The sequence below is a fragment of the Sarcophilus harrisii genome, chromosome 3, assembly GCF_902635505.1.
Source record: "Sarcophilus harrisii chromosome 3, mSarHar1.11, whole genome shotgun sequence".
Classification (NCBI taxonomy): domain Eukaryota; kingdom Metazoa; phylum Chordata; class Mammalia; order Dasyuromorphia; family Dasyuridae; genus Sarcophilus; species Sarcophilus harrisii.
Genome location: NC_045428.1, coordinates 607,107,512 through 607,126,991, shown reverse-complemented (window position 1 = coordinate 607,126,991; position 19,480 = coordinate 607,107,512). Strand labels below are relative to the sequence as shown.

General features: G+C 42.0%; 2 protein-coding genes across 2 annotated transcripts in view; both read right to left on the bottom strand.

Moving 5' to 3' along the window:
• LOC116422728 (vomeronasal type-1 receptor 4-like) overlaps nucleotides 1-6,829 on the bottom strand; it is a 34,936-nt gene extending 28,107 nt beyond the window's left edge. The window contains exons 1-5 of the mRNA XM_031961821.1: nucleotides 6,783-6,829; nucleotides 5,059-5,152; nucleotides 4,594-4,597; nucleotides 3,660-3,793; nucleotides 1,665-1,791 (exon numbers count right to left, since the gene is read on the bottom strand). Of these exons, the coding sequence (XP_031817681.1) occupies nucleotides 1,665-1,791; nucleotides 3,660-3,793; nucleotides 4,594-4,597; nucleotides 5,059-5,152; nucleotides 6,783-6,829 (406 nt within the window). The remainder of the gene's footprint in view (nucleotides 1-1,664; nucleotides 1,792-3,659; nucleotides 3,794-4,593; nucleotides 4,598-5,058; nucleotides 5,153-6,782) is intronic.
• LOC116423051 (zinc finger protein 260-like) overlaps nucleotides 1-19,480 on the bottom strand; it is a 168,179-nt gene that overhangs the window by 70,904 nt on the left and 77,795 nt on the right. The window lies entirely within an intron of this gene.

Genomic DNA, 19,480 nt, shown 5'->3' with positions numbered 1-19,480 from the left:
AATCTGTGCTTAACTGTAGCCTGTGTGGGGGAGCTGGCAGAGAATGAAAGGGGGGGAGAGGAGATTAAAGTAAAAGCAGACAGCAAAGAACAAAAGAACAACTACAGGAAAGCAAAAAGCAATGGACAGTTCTGAATACATTATCTTTCATTTATGGTTTGTGGAAATTTCTTATTATAGATTGTGAATCCTCCCTTATGTTTTGTTGAACATGAAACATTTTAAAAATTTGTTCTTTTCTGTCTTTTTCTATTTTTTAAAAATTTTAAATAAATTTCAAAAAAGTACAAATAAATGCTTTTTGGCTTAAGGAAGGTCTAAGAAAAGTCATATTAGACAGCCTGAGCCCCCTTTCTTTGGTTGTGGATAGTTGGATGGTCCCAAATTTCCAACAAAGACTTCCACTAGGACCATTGATTTTTCATTAGAAGGGAACTGAATTGCCATGGAATCCAATCCCCTCATTTTACAGATGAAGAGACTGAGGTTCAAAGATTCAGAGAGATGCTCAAGACCTTTCCTACCACAAGAGTCTGAAAAGGATTCCAAGTCAGTTTTCCCACCCTCATGCCCATCACATGAAGAAGTCTCTGGAATAGTTACTTGCACCCCAGCTTGCAACTCACTCACCAGGACAGGAGTTTCTCAGGCCTCCTCTCTCCACATGGGAGATGAAATCTTCTCTGGGAACTGGAACTCCTGGCAGGGGGAAGATAGTGGGTGTGAGTCTTGAAACTTGTCATTTACTCCTCATTGGAACAGGGCAAGGGTACAAGGCCCACTGGGTGGTTCCAAGGACACCTCAAAGACGGTTTTCAGGATGCTTATTGCCAGGGGAAGAGGGCAGAGGGGAAATAAGGCCATGTAGGCAATCTGGAATCAGAAGATCCCTGATTTTGCTGCCTCCTTCCCAGCAGAGAAGGCCACATCCCACAGCTTCCATTTTCTGGACATTAGAAGCAGCTGCAAGCACAAAGATGGGAGCCCTGGGCCTGCAGTCAGGAAGCCCCAAGTTCAAATTTGGGTTTAGACACATCCTGGCACTGTGACTCTGGGCAAGTAATTTCATCTGTTTGCTTCAGCCTCCAGACCTGTAAAATGGGGTTAAAGATGGAGCCCAAAATAATGGGTTTTGGTGGGAATCAAGTGGGATAATGTGCATGAAAGAAGCTCTGAGCGCAAGGCCGGGATCCCACCAAATGTATGGAAAGAGCTCTTCCCTTCCCGTTCTCCCCGTGTATCTGTACAGGCCTATGGGGGATGTAGGAAGAAAGAACAAGGACTCATTTGCTATGCTGGGAATTTATGAGTTACCCCAGGGGCAGTGAGGTAAAAATGTATTTTTTTTACTCAAAAGAACACTGCAAAGACAAAATGGTTCCCCCCAAGAGGAAGACGGTTTCTTCTCCTGTCCCATGTTCAGTAAAAAGGGGTAGGACCAGTTTTTAGCAGGTTTGCAGACACAACTGCCAGGTTTCCATCCTACAATCCAAAGACCACTCATAGAAGAACCAGGCAGGAGGAGAACCTGTCTTTTAGGGACAGGAGGCAGCCCTTGGGCCTTTCTAAGAACTGACAAAAGCCTGAAACTCTACACCTTAGGGAGGGGATGGTGACACTCCTGTTGTTGGCAGTTCCAGAGTTCCAAGAGAAGCGCTCCTTACCCAGGAAGAGCAAGTTCTCAGCATTCTCCAGCATGACCTCCTTGTGCAGCTCTTTCTGATCCGGGTCCAACAGATCCCACTCCTCAGGGGTGAAGTCCACAGCCACATCTTTGAAGGTCACCAACTCCTAAAACACCAACACCCAGAGGATTTAAGAGTTGAAGCATGCTTCATAACTGACCTAATCCAATGCTCCTCAATGTACAGAAGGGACCTGAAGCATGGAGGAGGGATCTGTCCAAAGGTGACAGCCCTTACAGGAGTCAGAGTCAACATCCCTCAAAGACCAGTGGAATATAGAGAAACAAATTTTATTATTTTCAGGTGGAATAAAATTGAGAAATGTCTTACTAGGAAATGGTGCTGCCTGTGGAATCAGGAAAGTTATGGGTTCTATCAGAGAGAGATGAGGATTTGTGGAAGTGAAAGCAGGCAGTGCTATGTTAAGAAAATGGTATGAAGTGTGTATGTGAAGCTAGCAAGTATTATGTGCTGTAGAGCTAAAACATTTCCATGATCACTGAGGAGACAAAAAGATCCTTTTTATTTTCCAAAAGCCAGAAATTAAGTCTTACCCAGATGAAAATACTATCCTTGTCCCCCCAATAATATTTTATTTTTCCAAATGCAAGTACAGATAGTTTTCAACATTCATTTTTGTAAGGTTATGCGTTCCAAATTTCAGAATCACACACTTCTTAATGGATCCGGCCCAATGGTCATCAATTTACAAAAGCAAACTGAAGCAGAGAGAAGGGATTTACCCAAAGGTCACATCCTGCATGAGAACACTTGGAGGCACAGTCATGCAAAGGCTTTCGACCTACACTGTAAACAGCTGGTGTGGCCACAGCTGCCAAAATGTCTTCCATGTGAGAATGGAAGCTTCTTGAGGGCAGGGACTGATTTTTCCTTCTTTTCATGTCCTATATATTCAAACAAAACCTCTTCCCAAACAAATGCCTGTTTGACCCAAGCAATGGTAAAGGGAGAGAAAGGCTAAGTATGAGGCGAGTATGATGGAATTATTCTAGAAGTACCTAATTGCAGCTGCGAAGTCTCAGGAAATAAAGAAAATAAAATGGAATAAAAGAAAACCTCCCAGGAAGCAAAGAAACGCTGGACAGCTCCTGAACCATGGGTAGCATTTATTATGTAGGTTTGTTTTATGGAATCTGCTCTTATGTTCTGCTGATTACCTGAAATTTTTTTTCTTCTCTCACTTTGTATTTAAGGTAGAAATTATACTAGGGACTGCTAGATGGGGCAGTGGATAGAGCACTGTCCCTGAAGTCAGGAGAACCTGAATTCAAATACTACCCCAGACACTTAAGTACTTCCTACCTGTGTGATCCTGGGCAAAGCAACCCTAATTGCCTTGGGCAAAAAATAAATAAATATTATAATAATAACCACAAAAATGGTAAAGACGAGGGATTCAGAGAGATTTGGGAAGATCTATGTGACCTGAGGCAACAGGAGCTGAGCAACAGCATTGCTCAGCTACCAGCCAGGGAAAAGACAAGAGCAGGGGAAGCTTCCAGGGTTCTGCTCTATGCAACAAGGTCAAGGGTTTCCAGGAAAGTCAGGGGCTACAGGAGGGAGCTTAGCCACAGGAAACAGAGTGGCTAAAAGGTGTGTATGTTGGGGGGAAGGGAAGAGAAGTGTATAGTGAAGAGATGGTGTTGGACTAAAACCAAGACATGATACTTACAGGATAGACACTAATGACCTAATGTCAGTGACCTATATTGAGGGAAAATTGAAACAAACATGTGGGGGCAGCAACTGGGGGAAGGGAGTTAGTGCTCAAGATGCCAAAGGGGCAATGAATCAGTGGAGGGCAGTGTTGTTCTTACTGCATTTACTTTCCTGCCCATTTCTGTAAAGGATCCACAGATAAGAGAGATGGCCGGCCTACAGACCATCCTCCAGATCTGTGGAAATGCCCTCTTGGGCTTATATTGTCCACATCTTTGAGCAGAATACACTCACCTGGGGTGGGGGTCTGCAGCTCTCAGGGTCCATTCCCTCTGGCTCCAGGCTCCCTGCTTGGGCCAGGCCTTGGTCCTCTGCAGGATGTTGAAAGTGGTTGATTATAACCGCACAGATGTTGTTTCCTTCTTTTCCTGGACGGGGGCAAGCATACAGGAAATTACAGCGGATGAGGTTCCAGGGGATTTACTAATCCTCTGGCCCTCCCCTTAGGGCACAGACCCCAACCAACAGAGGGAGAGAGGCTGAAAGGAGGGTCAGGTTGAAAAACGAAAATGGTGGAGTCAAGATGGGAGAGAAAAGGCAGGATATTGCCTGAACTCTCTCAAGTTTCCTATGAAGTAACTTTCGTGTAAGAGTGGAGTGACAGGACCTACAAAAGGATGGTGATAAAAATTTCCAGCCCTAGATAACTGAGAAGGACTGCAGGAAAGATCTGTCTTCCTTGAGTAAAAAGGGAACAAAGGACCAACACAGATCAACAACTGAGGCCCAATGGTCCCTGGTCAGCTAATATTGGGAAGTTAGTTAATTGAATTGGTTCAGGGAAGGAGAGGGTGGTGAGGTGTAAAGTCACCAGCCTCTCCTCCTCCTCCAGAGCCCTCTGGCTCCAGTGCCCAGATATAGATCAGGAGGACTGGCGATGACCCTGGAAGCAGTGGAGACCTTGATCTTAAGCTAAGCTCTCACCCTTAACATCCATTGAGTGATTAAAGTTGGGGAATAAATGAAGTCAAGAATGTTCTCTTTTACCCAGTCAAAAGCAACAAATCTGGGAGGGAAAGGTCCCCAAGGTTACTGGCCATAGGGGCAGTCCAGAGTTTACAAGATAGAAGGGATAGGGAATAAGATGACTGGGGTGGGATGGTAAAAACTTGAAGATGATCTCACCTTCACTTACTCCTACTGTTCTGACTCCCTTCCTCTCCCCTACCTTCCTATAGACCCAAAAGACAGGAGGGGTTTGAGGCCCCAGATGAGATGAGTGTGTAGAACCTCAATGTCCCCCGAGTCAGAAATTTCCCTGCCAGTGATACTTGGTGCTCCCATCATCCCTTCTCCCCAAGAGACATTATCTAGAAAATAAACTGACTGAGGGATCCACTAAGGAGGTAAGATCTCTGAGATGGAACCCCCAGGGAAAAACCATAAAAAACCTAAGGCTGAGAGACAATCTAGTCTGGGATTCAGCTCCCAGAACCTATGGTGAGGGAAGAGGAAGGTAACAGGGAAGCCTGGGTAAAGAAGAAATTTAAGTGTCCAGAAGTGATTTAGGTGAGTAGTTGAATCAGGAAAAACAGGATGGCCGAGTCCTGAAATCTAAGCAGAAGATGGGAGAAAGTTTCTAAGACTCTTAGGTAGATTGTAAGCTTAGAATCCTGAAAGGGAATGTGCCAACAGTGAGCCACATGTCTGGGAAGGAGCCCAAGATGTGCGGGTCCAGAGAAGTTGGCCCAGGAAACAGCTTCAGTTCCTGCAACCAAGGAGGGTTCCTGGGGGCAGAAAGGCAGAGCCTGTGGAACCTCATAAGAAATCATGCCTGTGTGAATATATCCAACCATTCTGGAGAGCAATTTGTAACTATGCTCAAAAAGTTATCAAATTGTACATACCCTTTGATCCAGCAGTGTTACTACTGGGCCTATATCCCAAAGAGACCATAAAGAAGGGAAAGGGACCTGGATGTGCACAAATGTTTGTGGCAGGTCTCTTTGTAGTGGCCAGAAACTGGAAACTGAGTGGATGCTCATCAATTGGAGAATGGCTGAATAAATTGTGGTATATGAATATTATGGAATAGTATAGTTCTCTAAGAAATGACCAACAGGATGATTGCAGAAAGGCCTGGAGAGACTTACACGAACTGATGCTGAGTGAAACAAGCAGGACCAAGAGATCATTATATACTTCAACAACACTATATGATGACTAATTCTGATGGACCTGGCCATCCTCAGCAATGAGATCAACCAAATCATTTCCAATGGAGCAGGAATGAACTGAACCAGCTACGCCCAGAGAAGGAACTCTGGGAGATGACTATGAACCATTACATTGAATTCCCAATCCCTATATTTTTGTCCGCCTGCATTTTTTATTTCCTTCACAAGCTAATTGTACAATATTTCAGAGTCTGATTCTATTTGTACAGCAAAATAACGGTTTGGTCATGTATACTTATTGTGTATCTAATTTATATTTTAATATATTTAACATCTACTGGTCATCTTGCCATCTGGGGGAGGGTGTGAGGGAAAGGGGGAAAAATTGGAACAAGAGATTTGGCAATTGTCAATGCTGTACAGTTACCCATACATATAACCTGTAAATAAAAGGCTATTAAATTAAAAAAAGAAAAGAAAAGAAAATTTAAAATCTTTAATAAAAATGAAAAAAAAAAAAAAAAAAAGAAATCATGCCTGAAGGCACACAGTCAATTTCCCAAACAGGAGCTGGAGGCAGAGCTAGGATACCCGGGTCGAGAAGGGTAGGCTGAAAGTGGGATTCCTGGGTTACTATGGGGAAAGTCTGCCTTTGGGAAAATACAACCCAATGGTAAGCTTGAAGAAGAGGGTCAGTGGATATTTGTGAAGTATTTGGGAACCTGAAAAAGAGGTAGGGGCCAAGAATTCGTTAAGTAGCCAGACCTGGAAGTGAATTGTTCTGAGAGATGGGGAGGCCACTGGCCATCAGAGCAGATAAGAAGTGTGAATGCTTATGCAAGGGCAGCCAGCAGAAAGCAGGACTTGTGAGGAGCCCTGGCTCAGACCTACCTGGGGTACTGCCCCAGCAGGGAAGGTTTGCAGTAAGTAGAAAATGGCAGATCCAAGACAATGCCCAGAGATCTCAGTTCCAAACCTTCCTGCTTCCCATTAATCTATTCCAGGAATGTCCTCTGAGGCTTAAGAGCCCCAAGCAGCCCAGCCCCTGAAGCCTGGAGGGTGGGACCTCACTCCCAAAATCATCCAGGGTGATAACCTCTGAGTGAGGCCTGCCTCCCTCCCCCAGCCCTGCCCATCACCACAATGGTCAATGGACCAATGGAAAGGCTCTTCTCCAGCTTTGATTCCTCCCAGGCTTCCAAATCCCACCCTAGGACTCTTATTTTACCTGGCCACTTACCCACCAGGCTGATCATCTTTATCTCCCATGAGCTCCCCCTCCTCCATGCTTCCATCACCAGAAGTTTGTCGGAGGAAGGATTCAGAACTTTTATCTTGCCACTGGACTTGACAGAGCACTGCCTCCCTTACATCCCATTCAAACACAAATCAAGACATCTCCCTTTTATCTGTGGTCCTCTTCAAGAATAAAACATCATCTGAACAGACCCAGCTACACCCAGGGAAAGAACACTGGGAAATGAATTTGGACTGCTTGCAGTTTTGTTTTTCTTCCCAGGTTATTTTTACCTTTCTAGATCCAATTTTTCTTGCGTAACAAGAGAACTGTACAAATATGTACACATATATTGTATTTAAGATATACTTTAACATGTTTAACATGTATGAGACTGCCTGCCATCTAGGGGAGAGGGTGGAGGGAAGAATGGTAAAAGTTGGAACAGAAGTGATTGCAAGTGTCAATGTTGAAAAATCATCCATGCAAACTGAGTGGATGCCCATCAGTTGGAGAATGGCTGAATAAATTGTGGTATATGAATATTATGGAATATTATTGCTCTGTAAGAAATGACCAACAGGATGATTGCAGAAAGGCCTGGAGAGACTTAGACGAACTGATGCTGAGTGAAACAAGCAGGACCAAGAGATCATTATATACTTCAACAACAACACTATATGATGACTAATTCAGATGGACCTGGCCATCCTCAGCAAGGAGATCAATCAAATCATTTCCAATGGAGCAGTAATGAACTGAACCAGCTACGCCCAGAGAAAGAACTCTGGGAGATGACTAAAAACCATTACATTGAATTCCCAATCCCTATATTTATGCACACCTGCATTTTTGATTTCCTTCACAAGCTAATTGTACAATAATTCAGAGTTTGATTCTTTTTGTACAGCAAAATAACAGTTTGGTCATGTATAAAAAAAAAAAAAGAAAAAAGAAAAATTATCCATGCTTATGTTCTGTCGATAAAAAGCTAAAACAAAATAAATAAATAAAAGATTAAAAAAAAAACAAAAACAAAACATCACCATCAACAGAAACTTCTTGGATTTAGAAAAATGAAAATTTTCTAGAAGCCTTTCCACAGTGAAACCATTATGATTTTCATGTTATTTGATTTCCTTATATTTGTCATGAATATTTTATATTATATTCATAATGAATATACTAATAATTTAGATTTCTCAGAGCTGCCTTTTCTGGCTTAGGAAGAAGGACTCACATATGCAAAGTAAAATATCAAATATTCTGATAATGTATATTCTTGTGCTGTACTGTAAGTGAATTGACTGAAAAACTACAGAAAATTGTTCTTATCACAGAACTCTGTACTTTGGAGAGCAGGTAGTCACAACCCTCAAGATTTGAAACAATCTAAGAACTTTCATACTGTCTTCCATTGGAAAACCAATCAAACTTGAGGATTGATTGTATTGCTATAATAATAATAAAAAAAATACAATCATTCTCCGAGTTTGATTGGTTTTCCAATGGGAGACAATACAACAGTGAAAACATCAGTGTAGAGAAGATGGATTGCAGAGATGTTGAAGGGTTGACATGATGTAAGTGAGGATAAAAAACAGGGTTCATGGAGGACATCTTGGTTGTGAGCCTGAGGGACTGAGAGGGTCGTGGGGCACTTATCAGGAAAAAGGAAAAGAGAAAGAAAAGGAATTCAATCTTACAGGGTAATTGTAAGACATCTCAAATTAGAGAAATAGTTCGATATGTCTAAAAGACATTTGGAACAGAGGGGATAGAGGATGAGTGACTTCATTTTAAAAATATCAAATAGTATTCTATTTCCCTATTACATGTAAAGACAATTTTTAACACTTTAAACAATTTTATTCAATTCCAAATTCTCTCCCTCACCTTTTCACTTCCTCTCACCTGTAATGCTCTCAGTTCAGTTTTCTGAAGCTCTTTGGGGCAGCCTTCTTTTCAGTTCAGTAATCACCAGGAGAACAGCCAAGTCCAGATTCTTTGTTATCTCCTTCCTGGGGCTGGGCAGCTTTCTGGAGAGTCTTTCAGACCAGCCTTGGTCTCCGTGTAGAAATGCAGAAGGAGAGCCTGCCAACAGAATGGTGTGAGATGGGATGAATAAATCTGAGTCCAAAGGCTTGTGCTTCAGCCTACAGTCCACTTGTCTTCTCTAGCTCTAAAACGAATTTAGCTGCCAGCTTATATGCTCTACACTGAGTATAAACCAACCATTATATCACTAGGAAACCATTATTTCTTATAAGATTAAATCAATCATACTAAAGTAGAGAACTATTAAGCACCATGCTAAAGTAGATAATCATTGTCTCATCAATTCCACTTTGTTAGTACCTTGTAAGAATCATTGTTCCAAGTTCAGAGTTCTGGCCCATAAGATCCCCTTAAGGTGATAAGCAATTTACAAAGTTATATAGGGGCAGGACTGTAAAACAAATTTCCTCAAGAATTTTCACCTCATGAAAACTAAGTAAGGCAAGACTGAAGGATCCAGATCAGGGCTAGCAGTGCTGGCTACAGCTGTGGACAATGACAACTAAAAACTTGCTTGGAAAGTGCAGTTTTTTAGGGAGCAAAAACATTTCCAGAACAGCAGTTGAGGAACTCTGTGTGTGACTCACTACGTGAGAAATGTTGCTCAAGTTGAGTCCCTGGACAGAATTCAGAACGTAACCACAAGGAGGAGCTGAGAAAATAAGACAGACTTCGACACTGCAGAAATAGGATTTTACAAAACCAGCAGCTTCAACTCTAAAAGACCATGGGTTTGGTTACATTAAATTTCAAAAAACAAAGGAACTGGACTTGCAGCCTGAATAATTTATCCAGAAATCTGGAATAGAATATGGAAGGGGGGGGGGAGAGATTTGCAGTTTCATTATTTGTAACAAAAAGACCAGGACTTAATGGAAAATTAAATTAAAAGATCCAGAAAAAAGGAAAACATCTAAGACCAATTCCAAGGGACCCTATTATTTATTTTTAATGAGAAAATGCTATTCAGTCTAACTTCTAGATGAGGGGAAGGGGGCCGGGAAGTTGGAAGATTGTTAACCTTCCTCCCGGAATTTGGGAGGAAACAAATGGCATGCTAATGAAGTAGAAGCTTTGGAATATGTGATAAACCTTGGGGACGGAAGGACGGCCTGATGGAGGCACCAGGGAGAGCTGGGAAAGCCTGAGATCTAACCCGGGCAGGAGGGGGGGGATGAGGTGGGAAGTTTCAGGACTTAAAGAGAGGAGGGGAAAGGAGGAGGAAAAAGGAGAAGCCCGGAAAATCTGGGAGAGAGAAATTCCTGAAGGCTCAGGGTAAGGAGATCAGAGACACTGAGGGGCAGAAGGCCTCTGGGGGACAAGGATCCAGGAAAGCAGCACGACTGTGCCCCCAGGGTCTTCCTAGGAGCTGGGAGGGTCTGGGTCCCTTTGGAGAACTAAGCTTTGGGACCCTAAAGGGGTTTACAGGGAGCCATGGCCGGGGTGGATCAACAGCAGCCCAAGAACCTGGGGAATTGGGGAAGAGAGGCAGGCCAGGCAGGAGTTTTGGGGGCCCGCGTCCCAAGTGGGTCCCTTGGGGCAGGCAGAACCCTTGAATCTCCTTGGAGCCCAAGTCTGAAGGCAGAAGCACCACTTTTCTAACTGGATCCAGGAACAAGGGGGACTTGGGTCCTTGTGGGGCAAGGTCTAAAATTGGGAAAATGGTATCGGTGATAAATCCGGGGACGGTAAACGTCTTGAGTTTGGGCCACTGAGATGGGAAAAGAAGGAATGGAGAAAGGAAGGGGGGGGGAGGGGGAGGAGGAGGACGGGGGGAAAGGAGGTTCAAGGGGGCTTTGTCCGAAGGAGCCTGGTAGGGCACCTTCCTGGTGCTGCTGAAGGTCAGATGATTCCCCGGGTCGCAAAGACAAAGGGGAAGGAGCAAAAGCCTCAAGAGGTGGGCAGGGAGGGTGGGGGAATGCCAGGATGTGGGATGGACCTACCTGGGCCCTGCACCCACAGAGCTGCCTTGCAGGAGGGGAGAGATCTCAAGTCCAGAAGCCCCAGTTTCCAGCCAGCCTCTCGGGAGGAGATTTTCCTGGTCCAAGAGTTTCATTTTAACCAGCCCCTTGAGACTTCCTAAAATGAACTGTTCCCTAAGACGCCCAAGAGCAGGATCTCAGGCCCTGAGCTGCTTCCCCGTTCCTAAACCCCTGCCCTCCATCACGTGAAAATGAATTACCACTGGAGAGGCCCAAACGTCCGGCCCTGGACCCTCCCCCAGGCTTCCAAACTCCACCCCTGGGTGGGCCCACATTCCTCCTGGATCACCACCCACCAGGCTGTTCAGTTCTGAGATCTCCTCCACCCCCCAGGCTGCCTCCTTTCCCACTGTCATTCACAGCTTTTGGGCCCCTCCTTCCTCTCTGGAGCCGAAAGGGTGGTTAGATAAACCCTTACAGAGAAAGTAGTGGGTCCTATATTTGAGACCCTGAACTGCAAACTCGACCTTGGGAAACATTGGGGATTCTAACCTTTTAAGTGTTAATGCAGATTGATTGGATTTTTTCCTTGATCTAAATTAGAATGGGCCTACCTTAAAGAAAGATTTGCTGTCCCATTATATCAATAGGGATGTTTGAGCCTCTACAGGGAGATCATTAGAAATTTTGTGAATGATGAAGATTTTATTATGGAAGACAATTCAGAACTGCATTGATGTCGTTTCACTTGGCAATTTTTCTTCATGGTTTAAAACGAAAACCCTATTTTATTATTATTATATTTCTAATCTTATAGTGGGATTTGGGGAAACCCATATAAAAAAATGGTTAATCTAGGAAAATGATTCTGAGAGTGTGATGTGATTTGCAGATTTAGAAAATTAAGTAAAAATTTTGATCTGGTAAAAGCAAGAGCTGAAATAGAAAAAACCTTTAGGAAGTTTTAATTAAAGAGTTCAAAACCAGGCACAAGATAACAACAGCTTAATGCTCATTTAAGGAAGCAGTTTCCCAAAACAGCCCACAGGTTGAAAAGGAATCTCAGAAAATTCCTTGCCTATTGCCTGATCACCCTCCCTGCCTCCCAAAGGAGTCTGGGGAAAAGTGTGACCAAAGACATCCTGATTAAGCAATAAAAACTTCTGGAAAGTTTCCAAACAAATCTATCTGTATGATAAAATAACAAAGGTCAAAATGGCAACCCCATTTTTCAAAGCTTCTAAATTTGTTTCAAGGAAAAAAATGTCCACAAGGGAATAGGAACACTGAAAGTTTCCTGTTAGGGTCAGACTTCTAGAGTCCTCTCCCCAAGATTCTGAACGGGCCCACCCAGAATCCCAGCATCCCAGAAATGAAGAAGGTCCAAAGTGGGGGGCTTTCCAGTTGTCAAAGGTTGTTCCAGGGGAGAAGAAGACAAGACCCAACCTTGGGTATTAAAAGGAATACATTCAAACAAGGAAACTGTTGGGGTTCTGATCCCAGAGGCGGTTTTAGATTCCAAATCCAGCCCAGACTAATGCCTGTCTTGTCAGAAAAACTAGACTTTATTCAAAAAGGACCCTGAAGTTCTCTCAGTCTGGCCCTAATTATAGGTTTCCAGTTGGCTTAAAGAGGACTGAATCCATAAACCCTTTCTGAAACTCCACATGGGGATAATCCAAACAAATACAAACACAAGGCAGGATTTTGAGAACTACAATGAGAAAGGGAGAGAAAATGAGAACATCTACAGAGCACTGAAAGACTGAAGGACTCTAGCAGAAGGTTTGTTTTTGTTTCTATTTTTTATTTTTATTTTATTATTATTAGTATCATTGATATCCTGGGAAATTTCAAAACTCATCACCCCAAGAAAGAGCAACAAAATATCCTGGCCATTTCCTCCAGGTATGGAGACAACCAAGTCTTAGGTCAGAAGGGAGCCTGGAAGAATAAGTAGATAATAAGTAATAGCACCACAAATGTTATGTTGGGGACACGGTAAACTTGGAAGAAGAGATTGACTCCAAACACACTAAGTTTGCTTATACGTGGATATGCTGTCAGAATTCCTCAAGCTATCATTATTACTGAGAAGTTTGAAAGAAAGATGAGGGCTGAGTTGTGTATGTATCATGGAGTGATTCTAAAAAACAAAACTGGCTAGAAAAGGGTAAAACAAAGTAATCACCTTATAAAGTTGGGTGTGAAAGAAATAACTGACACAGAGCCTGCAGGTGGGGGATATTGGAAATGTTGGAACTGTGCTCTCCTCGGGGTTGAAAAGGAAAACAACCTCCAAATCTAAAAGTATGTTCTGAGGTTCTAGAGAGGTGGAAAACCGGGGAAAGGATAGCAGCAGGACTTTTAGATAGGGTGGGGGAGAAGATAAGGGAGGAGCTCTTAGAGGAGCAAGGTGGAGAGATAAGGTAACAGAGACAGGGTAAAAAGAAAGGCTGAGAAGGACAATAGTGAGTAACAATAAGATGGAGGGAACTTCACAAAGTGTAATTATACAAAAATAATAAAATAGATAAATCATTGTTTAATTTGATTTAAAAAATATAGACAAGAAAACCAAATCACTAGAATCAAAAATGAAAAGGGTGCATAGATCACTATGATGATCACTAAAGCCATCATAAGGAATTCTTTTGCCTCATTTTATGCCAGTAAATTTAACAATTTAAGTGAAATGGAAGAATATTTACAAAACTGTAAATTACCAAGATTAGTAGGAGAAGAAATACAATGTCTAAATAGAGGTATATTAGAAAAAATAAATTGAATAAGACAAATAAATTCCTAAGAAAAAAAGCACCAGGACCAGATGGATTTATAATTTGTCACTCCCTCCATAAAAAAATGGGATTCTGCAAGTGACTTAAATCTATGCCCATTCTCAGCAGGAAGTAGTTTCAGATGATGAAATCACACACCCACTCCCCCTGCTCCCAGAGGACTTTGAATCCCATTTGTTTAAAGAGGGGGAACTGGAACTGACTGGTGAATGGACACCCAAATTATCCAGTCTCAGGATGCGTCTCCTGTTACAATATATTTGGGACTTAGAATGGCACAAATTTTCACATCTCAGATATGGGATTCCATGATGTTTTCAATGGAAACTGAATCCATCAATATTCTTCTGAAACTCCACATGGGGATAATCTGAACAAATACAAACACAAGTCAGGATTTTGAGAACCACAATGAGAAAGGGGAGAGAAAATGAGAACATCTACAAAGCATTGAAAGACTAAAGGACCCTAGCAGAAGATTTGTTTTTGTTTTTTTATTTTATTATTATTATTATTTGTGATATCCTGGGAAATTTCAAAACTCATCACTCCAAGAAAGAGCAACAAAATATCCTGGCCATTTCCTCCATATATGGAGACAGCCAAGTCTTAGGTCAGAAAGGACTCTGGAAGAATAAGTAAACAATAAGTAATAGCATCACAAATGTTGTGTTGGAGACATAGTAAACTTGGAAGAAGAGATTAATCTCTTCTCAGAGATATACTGTACAGCATGTTTAAAAATAACCACAGGTATTTCTAACTGCAGATACTGTTTTAAGGAGAATCTGGAGAGCCTGAAGACAGGAGTGCCAGGAAAACAAAGCCAGATGGGATTCCAGGAAGAACTCTCCCTTGACCCAAGAGAATAGTTAGAAAAGACAGGGGCCCTTGAAAAGTCAAGACAAGGATCTCAGTCCTTGTACTTGTGAGAGGAGTGGGCAAAAGTTAGTAAACCCCTTCTGAAGAGTGTAGAACCTTTCCCCCATCCCACCCCATAAACTATGAGGCTTGGGAACTGGAATAGTCATGAGTGTCTCCTCTGAGACAATGCATTTGAAGTTGGTTATTGTCTTTAGTTTTCCAAGAGGATCAAAATAATATTACTATGTTAGAGTCAAGTTCACGTATCCAATATGAGCTCAGAAGGCTCTGCCATGGGTCCGGTACAAATAGGTACCATGAAGATTAGGGGTAGCATCTCTAACTCTGCTTATCTCAGATTTCTGCTGAGTTAATTCACTTCTGCTTTGCTCATAGAGCACAGCATCTTCTCTAAGAAGGGTACGCCATGCTGGGCAGTCCTGTGCCAGTGTCTCCATTGTCATACAATCAATTCTAAAGTTCTTCAGAGAGACCTTGAGGATGTTTTTCTATTGCTTTTTCTGACCACCTTGTGGCCAGACAACTTGCCCCGTGTGAGTCTTTCTGAGAAGCGCATATTTGGCATCTAAACAATGTGGTCAGCCCATTGGACTTCTGTTCTCTGCAATAGAGTTTGAGTGTGTGACAATTTAGTTCAAGAAAGGACCTTAGTGTTTGGTACTTTATCTTGCCAGGAAATCTTCAAAATCTTTCAAAAAAATGTATATGGAAACAATTCAGTTTCCCAGCATGGTGCTGGTGGACTGTCCAGGTTTCCCAGGCATACAACCATGAGGTCAGGACAAGGGCTCTGTAAGCTTTCTGTTGGGTAGTCACTCTAATACTTCTCCTCTCCCCCACTTTCCTTTGTAGCCTCACAAAATATCTCTGGCAGTCCATGCATCAACTTCATTATCAATGTGACCTTCCTGGAAAGTATAATGCCAACATAAGTGAACTCATCCACAACATTCAGAACTTCTCCACTTGCTGTAACCAAGGTTCCACAGATGACTGGTGTGGCGCTGGCTGATGGAAGACCTGGGTTTTCTTGGTGTTAATTGTTGGGCCAAAATCAGCAGGAGCAGCAGAGAATTGATCCATTTTTTGTTGCATCTCAACTTCAGAGGCTTTACTGAGGACACAATCATCTGCAAACAAAAAATCAGGCACCAATACTCCCTTTAGTTTTGACTTGTAACCCTTTCAAGTAAAAGAATTTACCGTCAGTGTGGTAGCTGACTTTGCTGCTATGTTTGTCCTCCTTGGAGGGGTTTGAAAACATCAGCCTGAAAAGCCTGAAGCAAGCACACAGCTTTGTTTGACTCCACTGGTGACTGGGAAAGCTAAAGAGCATTGTCCATTGCCCAGAACGACAAGCATGCCATACTGAGGAACAATACTGATGAACTTCTCTGGGTGCTTCAATTTTGACATAATTTTCCATGAGCCCTTGTGACTGAAAATATTAATGCCCTTGGATAAATCTCCGAATGGTGTATACAGATTTCTGTTCTCACTCCTGGCATTTCTTCTGGAGTTATCGAGCAGCAACACCATATGGGCTATTCCCTGACCCTTTTAGAAGTCATCCTGGGTCCCAGGTAGATGACCTTTTCCCAGGTGGAGCTTCAGTCTTTAAAGGAGGACTTTGGCAAGAATCTTGCTAGCAATGATTGAGAGAGAGAGAGAGAGAGAGAGAGAGAGAGAGAGAGAGAGAGATCCTCCTTGTGATTGTCACTTTTATATTTATAGAGATGGATAATGCTAGCATCCTTGAATCCTGGGGCATAACCTCCTTTTGCCAGGTAATCTACTTTTTTATTATAGTTTTTATTTACAAGACATATGCATGGGTAATTTTTCAGCATTGACCCTTGCAAAACCTTCTGTTCCAACTTTTCCCCTCCTTCCCTTCCTCTAGATGGCAGGTAGACCCATACATGTTATATATGTTAAAGTATATGTTAAATGCAATATACATTTACATATCCATATAGTTATTTTGTTGCACAAGAAAAATTGGATTTAGACATAAGGTATAAATAACCTGAGAAGGAAATAAAAAATTTTGCCAGGTAATAGAAAATTTCAGTCAGCTTTTGTATGAGCATTGGCCCCCCCACCTTGTAAATCTCACCTGATCTGTAAAATATGATGGCCACTAAATTCCCCTTTTCACTTTAAATCAATGACACTATGATCCTGTAATCATATGACTGCTTACATTTAATAGCAATTTCTCTCTAAGTGGGTGATTTTTGTTATAAGCTACATAGCAGAACCAGATAAAAAGGAACAATTTCTGCCTAGAACTCATGAACCCTTCATAATGAGGTTTGTTAGAGAATATCATATGTAACCAGCTAAGGTACTGAGCAGAGTGAAGATGGGAGGTATTTTGGTTCCTTGGATACACATCCCAAGTTGTGGGTCCAGAAGTGATGAGGGCACCACAAGTGCTTTACCACAGGAAAGTAGTCTAATGTCATGTAAACAGTCAATGGCTTCAGCATTGATTGATGATGGTCTGTTGAGAACACTATGGAAGTGTTGAGCCCATCTCTAGTATCATGGCCTTATCACTAATGATTGTGACTTCATCAGCCCTGAGTAGTTGAGATGTTTCAGCAGACAGGCTAAACCAGGTTGAGGGTAACCAAGAGGGTCTCAGACCCTAGAGTGAATCTGAGAACACTGTAAGCACTTGGATAACACAAAATAGGAAGAAAATCCTCTCTAAAGTTATGGGCTAGAACTTGAAACAAGGTGCTAAGTCAGTGGAATTGATAGAAACAATAGTTATCTAATTTAGCCTGGTTTAGTATGATTGATTTAATCCTACAAGGAGATGCTATGGGTCAGAACTTGAAACAAAGTACTAAGTGGAATTGAGGAGACAATGGTTAAATCTAGTTTAGCATTGATTTAATCCTACAACAAATAATGGTTTCCTAGTTTTATAATGATTGGTGTATACTCAGTGTACAGCATATAAGTGAGAAGTTCTCAAGGCCAAAAAAGGACAAGCACACTAGAACTCTCAGAGCCTCAGCCAGGATTCAGTCAAGGAGAACTAAGGAAGACAGAGAAGTGGGGGCAGGCAGTCGTGTGGAGAACACTGAAAGCAAGATCCAGAAGGCCTCCAGAAAACTAGCCAAGCCCCAAGTGAAGGAGATAAGACTTTGAAGGGGACAATAAAAGATTTGGACTTTAACACCTGGCTGCATTTGGAGTGATTACTGAACTGAAACTAAGGCTGCCTCCAGAAGCCCCCCAAGAAACCTGCTCCCAGAGAATATTACATTTTGGAGAAGAGAATATTACACTAAAGATACAATGGAGATGTACAATGGGCATGGGAGCACTCAGAGGTTCCCAAATCCAATCCAGTGAAAACACACAGGTTCAGAGATCCTCACTCCTTAAGTCTAATTATTGTGAGCTGATCTCTGATCTCTAGTCCTACCAGTCCCACTTTCTTGTCACTTTCTCCCTCAGAATACAAGACAGTTTCTTTCCTAGCTGCTCCTGCTACTTCCTTGACACTTTTAATATCCATTAGTAATTACTATTGAGGAACTGTGACTAATCAACAGTAATTGCTTTTGTGATTTGCACTTTAGGAACATAAAGACAGCATTATATGTTTTTCTGGATACATAATTATTATTGCTCTGGGAACAGGTCAGAGCAGAGAATCATATTTTATAAGGAGGACCTTGCATGTGTTTACCATATATGCACACACATGTGTAACCAAATCAAAGTCTGCACTCATTGCTAGTCATCCTCAGGCCCAGAAACGGAGACAAAAATGAGGGGAGTTTCTATGTTTCACTCTCAGTCACAAAGATTCTGTCCTCAGAGAAAGAGCATGTCCAGTCAGGAAGTGGAGGGGAAATGCAGAAATGGGTGCAAGCTATTTGTATTTTGCAGAGAGGGAAGCCTCTGAAACAGGGACTGTGATTTTTTTTCTTCAGAATCTGAGAAATATTGGTCCTATTGGGTGGTTCTCTCACACCTCTAAATCCAGCTTAGTTCTCTTTCTTCTTCCTGTTCAAAGTCCTCTAAAATCTATGACTTTTCTCTCTTCCTACATATCCATTTTATGCCATTTCTGCTGGTCCTTCTTTATACCTCTTTATTGAGTAGATAAAAATATATGTATCAGATGGGACATCAAGAGGAAAATGGAAAGGTATATTAAATAAATTCAGTGTCTGAACACCACCACAAGCTCTTTCCTGGGCTTCTATAGATCACTGCTGTCTTGTACACTAAGATCTGTATCAGTGCTGTTAGGAGGGTTGTGGGAATGATTGTAAAGGAAAGATAATTTCCTCAGAGCAATTTCTCATAGCAGTGAAAAGGTATTGGACTTGCATTCAGGAAGACCAAAGTTTACATCCCATCTCAGAGATTTATTAGGTTACTCAACATCTCTGCCTCAATTTCTTGATCTGTAAAATATGATGGCCACTAAGTTCCCTTTTAGCTCTAAATCAATGACATCATGATCCTGTAATCATATGATTGCCTATATTTAATAGCAATTTCTTGCTAAGTGAATGATTTTGTTGTAAGCTACATAGCAGACCAGAGAAAAAAGAACAGTTTGTGCCTAGATCTTATGAACCCATCATAATGAGGTTTGTTAAAAAATATCTTATGTGACCAGCCAAGGCACTGAGCAAAGTGACGATGGGGAGTATTTGGTTCGTTAGGCGTACATCTCAAGTTGTATGTCCAGAAGTAATGAAAGCCCCACCAAACCCTGTAGGCTAATCAACCAGAGTGGGTGATAGCGGGAACAGAACACCACAATATGGACTTCAAGTCTGACAAAATCCCAGACAAGGTGGCCGTCCCCCAAAATGGCTCACCAGCTTTAATATTTTTATATAGTTAAGTTTCCATTTCTGCTGTGTCAGGGATGTTTCAGGTTTTAAGTTCTCAAGCACTGGCTAAAGGTGGTGGCCTGTTTGTGATCAGAACACTAGTCTTTATTATCTCCCGTTATGCTGATTTTTTTTTTTTTTGCTGAGGCATTTGG